We start from the raw sequence: 8,818 nt of genomic DNA on the forward strand, positions 1-8,818 counted from the left end.
ACCTGTCCACAGGTGAGACTACTCACAGAATTCTCTCCTACATGACCAGGCACACACTCTGTTAGAGATCCACAGCATCAGTACAGGGATAAACAGCATCATCATAGCACTGCAACCTGCTGAGCACTTACTAATTCCCCAGCCACAGCACATGGCATAAAATGACCCTCGCCCTCCACCTGCCTGCCAGTTCCTTTCCTCATCCTAGGAAAGGATGTTTATTTTGTGCCTAGGGCTGTGGCAGTAGAAAAGTCTGACACACACGACCAATGCATTTTAAGAAAGATAAAACTAGGGGTGGCGCCTATGGCTCAAAGGAGTAGGGCACTAGCCCCATATGCCGGAGGTGGTGGGTTCAAACCCAGCCCCGGCCAAAAACTGCAAAAAAAAAAAGAAAGACAAAACTATAAGCCTTCAAATGAGCAGTTGAGGGCCTGAAAAAAATATTTGAAAAATGCAGTTATTGCATTTCAAGGAATCTATCCTAAGGAAATGGAACAGAAATAAGGAAAGATTTATGTTTGCAAGTGCCAATCATAAAATTAATAATAGCAAAATATTGAAAACAATTTTAATGTTCAGTAAGAGAATGATTAATTAAATGATGGCATTACTAACCACAAAAGACATTAAAATATTTTATAGGCCAAACTATGATAATGTCCTTAAGAGGCTAGGTTTTCAAAAAAGCAAAATAGGGTGTGTGGCACACCTCTTGGGGGTGGGACACAATTATAAGAAGGACTCTACCTGACAAATGCAAATATTGTAACCTAATTCTTTGTACCCTCAAATTAACCTGAAATAATTTCTAAAAAGCAAAATAACAAACTATATGTATACATGTGGTATGACTGCATGATTACACATACACACTGAAACTGGCTGGAAGGAAATGTAATAAAATATTAACAGAATTGTAAAAATAGTTTTTTGGGTTTTTTTTTTTTAAGAGAGAAACAGAGTCTCACTTTATCACCCTCAGTAGAGTGCCACAGCCTCACACAGCTCAAAGCAACCTCCCACTCCTAGGCTTAGGTGATTCTCTTGCCTCAGCCTCCCGAGTAGCGGGGACCACAGGCACCCGCTACAACTCCCAGCTATTTTTTTGTTGCAGTTTGGCCAGGACCGGGTTCGAACCCGCCACCCTCAGTATATGGGGCCAGCGCCCTACCCACTGAGCCACAGGCTCCACCCAGTTTACAAGTTTTTCGTAACAACCATACACACCTTTATAATCAGAAAAAAGACACCATTCAATTAAAACTACTCATGCTCCCCTTTTGAGGATCATACCCCACTATTAAAAAAATACATAGTTCCCCAAACATATCTAAAGTTCTTATGTCCCTTGAGACGATGTTTTTCTGGGTTCCTTACATCTTGGGGAGGGGTAGAATCAGCTCTGGCTTCCAGGGCAGGCAGGGGGCTCTCCTGGCATGATCTGGGCACAAGTGTGGTAGAATTCATTAAAGCAGTAGAATAGCTCAGGTAAGTAGGGGGGAGATGGATGTGCCAGGGGAGCAAGTAGAGCAACGCTTCTGCCCTCACAGTGTTACTGACTAAAGGTCAGTCTTCAAAAAAGTGAGCAACCTGGTTGATTACATGAAAGGGTTTGGAGTCACCAGATGAGGGAGTTTTGATGTGAGGAATTAAGAGGCTTGATACAGAGTCCATGTTGGAGGACTGAGGACCTCCGGGAGGAGCCCTCCTGAGCTAAACTTGGGTCCATATTTATTATCATAAAACAGGAAAAAGGGTAGTGCATGTGGCTCAGTGGGTAGGGCGCCGGCCCCATATACCAAGGGTGGTAGGTTCAAACCTGGCCCCGGCCAAACTGCAATAAAAAAATAGCCAGGCGTCATGGTAGGTACCTGTAGTCCCAGCTACTCAGGAGGCTGAGGCAAGAGAATCACCTAAGCTCAGGAGTTGGAGGTTGCTGTGAGCTGTGAGGCCATGCCATGGCAATCTACCAAGGGTGATAAAGTGAACTCTGTCTCTACAAAAAAAAAAGGAAAAAGTAGTCAAAAGTTTGTAAAAGTTTATTTTTGCAAAACTGCATACCTTAAGCAAGACCTCTGCCTCCAGCATCAAGAGACCTGTGGAATCTGGAGATCTTCTCCATGACCATCAGGCCTGGTGTGCCACCCCCCATGTGGACATTCTCCCTGGGAGGCCAGTTTTCTGACCTGTACACACACAACTCACATGCCGTTCTTGTGATTCTCCAGGTCTCTCAAACAGGAAGCAAGTCTTATGCTAAAGATCAGGGCATAATTTTTCCTACAATTACATATTTAAGTAGAGATGGCTAAGTATCTCTTGAATTAGGATACTACGAATTACTAGTAATCAAATTTTTCCCTTAAATACTTTAGGCATACAAGGGTATGATGCTTATGGGCAAATAAGATATGGAAAAAACCTGGTCCTTATCAGGACAGTTCTTTTACCTTATGTTAGTATATTTAGGACACGAGACAATATAGTGAAAACATACTCCATTGGCAGGAATAAAGGTTAAGTCATTAATAGAAAATAGAAACAGTGGCTAGGCACGGTGGCTTGTGCCCATAATCCTAGCATTATGGGAGGCCAAGACGGTCAGTTTGCCTGAGCTCAGGAGTTCAAGAACAGCTTGAGCAAAAGCAAGATCTCCATTTCTACTAGCATTGTGACGGGGGCCTAAAGTCCCAGCTACTTGAGAGGCTGAGACAGGAGGATCTTCTGAGCCCAGAAGTTTGAGGTTTCTGTGAGCTACAATGATGGCACAGCACTCTACCAGGATGACAGTGTAAGACTCTATCTCAAAAAAAAATAGTAATAGATAATATAGCCTCTATAGAAAGAAGTGTGGAGAATCCTTAAAGAGCTAAAAGTAGACCTTCCATTTGACCCCACAATCCCATTACTAGATATCCCAGAAGAAAAAAATCACTTTACCACAAAGACATTTGCACCAGAATGTTCATCGCAGCTCAATTTAGAGTCACTAAGATGTGGAATCAACCTAAGTGCCCACCAACCCATCAACAGATTAGAACTGTAGTATATGTATACCATGGAATACTATTCAGCCATAAAAAGATGGAAACTTTACATCTTTTGTAATAACCTTTACATCTTTTGTAATTCTTCAATTCCATCCAGGTTATTATGTTCTTTAAGTAAAGTTATCATAAGAATGGAAACCAAGTATTCAATGTATGCAATACTAGTATGAAACCAATAAATAAATAACTACACCTTTATGTAAGAGGAAAACAAAATTAAATTCAAGGGGTGAGGAAGGGGGATTGGTAAGCTCTCACCTAATGGGCAAAATGTAAAGGTATTCAGAACAACCCCTAAGTGAGGGGCTCAAGCGCAACTTGAACCTCACCTAACAAATACAAACAATGCAACCTAATCCTTTGTACCCTCATGTTATTAAATTTTAAATATAATCATAAATAAAAAACCAAATGTATAGTAATATAAGATCAAAAGAAGATTGAACTGGGGTACTGCTAAATAAGTACTCCTTTTCTCTATCTGTTAAGGAATTATACAAGTTAAAAGGAAGCAGGGAAAGGAGAGAAGAGAGTAGGTATTGCTTAGGCCTCGGGGCAATGTAAGAGATGAGGGAAGGACTATGTGGGGTGCGCAAACCAAAATTATACGGAAGTTTTCCCAATAAGCAACAGAAAGGTAATGAATTTAGTTATTTTTTTTTTTACCTATCTATCTGCCAAACTCATATTGTCCACAAAAGTATATCTAAAGACACATATTCCTTTCTTAGGAATCAAAGGAACTAAGTACTATGAAATAGATTTAATATCTAATTGCTCTTGAACTGCTAAACCACTGAAAACCTTTATGTTAAGCTAGTCTATTAATGAAAACTAAAAAACTACACCTATATGTACAGGAACTTTGACATGCATTATCAATTCAGGATCCACACCATTACAGCTAATTTGGCTAATTTTCTGGAAATTAGAAGTCAAACAAGAGCTTTTTCACCATACTATATGGCTCCCCCTTACTCCCATGTGGTTCCCCACCAGTTAGTGTGGGGCTTTTCAGGAAGGTAAAAGGAAAAAGATTCTGAAAACATTTTTCATTAGTAACAAATACAGGACAGTATCTTACATCCCATCCCTGGACTACTACCCTTAAAGCCTATTAACAGCAAGCGAAAATCCTTGAGAGCCAGAGACTTACCTTTCTTCTCTTTATTGCTAGAATATTTTATGCACATAACAGTACCCAATAAGAGCTCATATAAATTATTTGTCTGTTAGCCAATGATCCTGGGTCTTAAGGGATATTAGGTATACTGTTCTGGCAACAAACGAAAACTAACCATTCTTAAAACACACAGTTCAGAAAAAAGAAAGATGGAGAGAGAAGTGAAGCAAGCTGAGCAGACCACTGTGGTCATCCTATCTATTATCCCTGACCCCTAAAATGTTTTTATTTCTAAATTTTGAATAGTTCTGGTATTCGCTCTTCATTTTTCTGCTTGGTCATGAAAAGAAATCCCCTGTAACTTACCCCTCTCCTGAAAATTCACTTTAATGCTCAGATTTAGTAAAGAATTTATACATGTTTTGAAAGTTACATTCCCTTTGCCATTCCTTCAGCAACACTCCCATATGCTACCCACTGCCACTGAGCTGGCGATCTGACAGAACAAACCAGAATTCATGCCTTCATAGAACTACATTCTGAATGCAGATATCTTCTCAAATAAATTCCATTACACACCACGCTCAGTGCCAGGAAAGAAATCAGTTGAATGGTGTGATAGCGAATAATGAGAGGAAATGAAGGTGGAACTACCTTAGACAAGTCAGGAGAGGCCTTGCTGAGAGCTCAAAGGCATGGTGCCAACCAGGAGGAAAAGCGTTCTGGGCAGCAGTAACAAGAAGGAAAGAGGCCCTGGAGTGGAAAGGTGTTTAAAGATTGGCAAGAAGGCCGGACTATGGAACATGATGTGAGCTTATATGTTCTGAGTCCTTAATGTATGCCAGATATCATGCACTTTAAATGCATGCTGTTGGGTAACCACTCCTAAAAACCTATAAAGGTAAACATCCCACCACTTTCAAAATGAAATAAACAAGCATAGGAGAGATTAAGAAACTTGCTTAAAATCACACAGCAGGTTTTGGAGCTTGGATTCCATTCCATGCAGCATAAATCCAAAGCCCACATTTTTAACCTTACAGCCAAAGTAAGAGAGGTAAACTGTAGCCAGATCACAAGGGGCTTCATATGCCATAGTAAGGAGCTTGAATTTTATTTTAAACGCACTTGAAAGCCAGTGAAAGGTTTAAGCAAAACAGTCGCATTATCCAATTTACATTTCTACTGTGGCTGCAGTGTGGAGGTCAGAGGCAGGGTGGGGAAAAGTCGTCTGAATGAAAGGAGATCATTGAGTCCTCAGACTACACTAGAATTGCTGATTATTTATAAAAGAGGAGGAACAGTCTAAGATAACGTCCAGATTTCTGGGTTTAGTAAAAAAAAGAAAATGAATCATGACTATAAACTGAAATAGTCCAAAACAGACTGAAGTTGGGAGGGAAGGGAGGAGAGATTCATTTCAATCATTCAATAAATCTTTTGTGGAGCGTCTACTATATGAGGATACAACCGAGTACAAAACAGACAAAGTTTTGCCCTCGCAGAGTTTATATCACTGTGGGGAGGGTGCAATTAAACAAATTAATATGTGAACTATCAGATGGTGGTTAAGTATTATGGAAAACAAAAAAACTATAAACTAGTTAACTATTTTAATTGAAGGATCAGCAAAAGTCTCTCTGATGTATGAATGTAGGCCTAATGACAAAAGGAGCCTGAAGATTTCTGAGAGAAGAGTTCCTGATGTTGGAATATGACTGTGAAGGCACTGAAGGAGGTCTTTTCTTGGCATGTTTGAGGACTATAGAAGGCCACAGTGCATAGCAGAATAGGTAAGAGAGAAAACAGGTCAGGGAAAGAACAGATAATATAGGACTTTGGTTAAGGGCTCTCTTACTTTGGTAAAATTGAAAAATTTGAACAGAGGAATGGAGGAGTAGCATTACTCTGGCTGCAATATGGAAATTACACTAAAATGGGAGTAAGGAGAGAAGCAGGGCACAAGAACCAATAATCCTCTCGTAGATCAGACCAGGAAATGATAAAAGGGTCAAATTTAGGATAGGTTTTGAACAACAGACGGGATTTGTTTTTGAGGTTAGTTAGGGTGGTTTAAGAAAGAAGTCAAGGAGTACTGAAAGGTTTTTTTGAGCTGAACCCAAGGAAAAGATTGCCATTTACTGGGTTGAGATGAACGTGGAAAGAACAGACTTATGAAAAACAAGGAGTTCAGTTTGCCATATAAACACAGAGATTCCTATTACAAATTTCAAGATGGTGAATAGGCAGCTGCTTTTCTGGACTTCAGGGAGGTCTGGGTTAGAGCTATGTGTACAAGTTTGGCAATCTTCAGCAAATAGATGGCACTTAAATCATGAGAATCAACCTAGGAAGAAAGTGTGACTAGAGAAGAGGGTCCAGAACTGAACATTCAAATAGATATCAGTAAAACATTTCCATCACATAGGTAGTATTGTAAGGAATAGTTTAATTCTTAAAACTATCACTTTCTAAAGTCATCAAGCATCAATAAGATGGAACAATGAACTAAAAAGATTTTGTCACATAGGTCTCCGCAAAAGAGACTCTACAATCATAGGAATACTCGGAATTCAAAGCATCCCCAATACAGATGTTGTACAGGGAAACGTTTAAGTGCATAGGTACCTAAGTCCAGACTGTCTGTATCTTAACTCTGGTTCCTACTCATACTATGTGACCTGGGGCAAGACACTGTGCAGTTTCCTCACTACTAAGTTTGGTTAATAAGTTATTGAGTTGTTGTAAGTGATTTAATAAATGAACTTCAGCGTTCTAAAAGTTAGCTATCTTACTATCATTGACACTAAGTTTTGAAACAAAAGTTGAAAGTGGGAGAGACTCTGCAGCTAACCACAGTAATGTTCTAGTTAATTCCCAAGGGCCTGTAGCTCTCTGTTTAGATTTCAAAACGAAGCCAAGGCAAGTTCCTCAATGCAATTCTCTTAGCTAAAGCTTGCAGCTCCCCGTCTGAATTTTAAAACACGGCCAAAACACGGCCCTAAATTCCTTAAAATTCCAAACAAACTTTGGAGGCAACAAGGGAAAAGGAAGCATCCAACAAGTCCTAGTTCACACGTTAAGTAAACAAGTCTGATAACAAAGTCCATCTGTGACACAGACCACCAGGCCCAAATCCCCTGAACCAGTTACTTTCTTCTACTCTCTCCTCCAGAGAAATGTTAACAAACGCTCTTTCGAAAACAGAGTCAATCTCTTGTACTTGGGAGTACATACAGCAAGGAGCTGAGAACCTAACTCTAAGGCAGCAATAGGGGAAAACTCCGGAGAATCACCACTTATTCCTTTTCCCCATACTGCTCAAGAGCACCGTGGGGACAAAGTCTTCTCCAGTGGGTGATGGGGAAACGGCGACCTTTTCTCATCTTACTCCCACCCTGTTTTCTGGCAGTAAAGCGCCAGTACACAGAAGCTACCCTCCCACTCTCCTCTTTCTTTCGCCAGGATCCAGGGCCCGGATAGTGCGGCCCACGTTCCACCCTTGATCGCCTGACTGGAGAAGATACCAGAGTAGAAACAATAGGGCCGTGGCGGCCGCCGTACCTCTCCCGGTCGCGACCGTCGAAGTAAACGAAATCGCCGTTCTGAACGCACTTGGCGCAAGTCAGCCTACGGCGGGTGGTGTTGCACAGCGGACAGCGTTCGACAGCCACGTACAGCCCCTCCGCATCGTCCACTGAGTCCACCAGGTCCCGGGGGAATGGCCGAGGCCCGCAGCCAGGAGCCTCCGGAGCCCGGGATCCCTTCCCACTGGGAGACGCCATGATGGCCTGAGAGCAGAGCTAGTCACGTGGGATTTTGTTTTCAACCGGGTGCATTCTGGGCAGGGAGGAGGGGTTCTGGGGAGGTGCTGAGGATGGGCGGGGAGCCGGGTGGCCCCGCCCAGCCTGCCCGCGCCTGCGCAACAGGGGGGTCCTGCTCCCAGGCCTATGGCCCTTCTTGAGGGGCAGTGGGTCTGGAAGGAGGGAAAATTATATTATAGGGGCAAGTCCCACAAATAAGTAGTCAAAGAATGTCAGCTACTAGGTCAGGCCAAGGCTACAACTTAAAGCCTCAGATTTGTGCAAAATACCAGTAAAAGCATGGCCGAGGATTCTGGGAAGATGTAATGGGACCAGAAGGGGATGTAATAATTCTCTACGTATGCTTTTAAATTTGTCTACAGCAAACGAAGTTGAATGTGGGGCTTTGAACTAGGTTGAATTTTGGCCTCCTTCATAACTGTGACTTGGGGGGAGTTCCTTAACCTCCCTGTGTTGTTTTGTGGTAAATAGATAATAGTACCTAACTACTGCCATGAGGATCGATAAGTAAATGTGTCTATGTTCTAATACTTTACCAATAACTAACCAGGGAAAACGACCTCACGCTATCAAAGTGTATCTTTAAGAAAAGTTGGCTCGGCGCCTGTGGCTCAAGTGGCTAAAGAGCTAGCCACATACACCTAAGGTGGCGGGTTTGAATCCAGCGTGGACCCGCCAAACAACGACAGCTGCAACCATAAAATAGCTGGGCGTTGTGGTGGGCACCTGTGGTCCCAGTTACTTGGGAGGCTGAGGCAGGAGACTCGCTTGAGCCCAGGAGTTGGAGGTTGCTGTGAGCTGTGAAGCCATGGCACTCT

General features: G+C 42.1%; 1 protein-coding gene across 1 annotated transcript in view; it reads right to left on the bottom strand.

Moving 5' to 3' along the window:
- Positions 1-8,019, bottom strand: part of ATG14 (autophagy related 14) — a 40,036-nt gene extending 32,017 nt beyond the window's left edge. The window contains exon 1 of the mRNA XM_003794395.3: positions 7,741-8,019. Within this exon, the coding sequence (XP_003794443.1) occupies positions 7,741-7,961 (221 nt within the window). The 5' untranslated portion in view covers positions 7,962-8,019. The remainder of the gene's footprint in view (positions 1-7,740) is intronic.
- Between the last annotated feature and the right edge of the window lie 799 nt (positions 8,020-8,818).

This window comes from Otolemur garnettii, unplaced genomic scaffold, assembly GCF_000181295.1.
Source record: "Otolemur garnettii isolate 467f Iridium unplaced genomic scaffold, OtoGar3 scaffold00081, whole genome shotgun sequence".
In the NCBI taxonomy this organism is placed as follows: domain Eukaryota; kingdom Metazoa; phylum Chordata; class Mammalia; order Primates; family Galagidae; genus Otolemur; species Otolemur garnettii.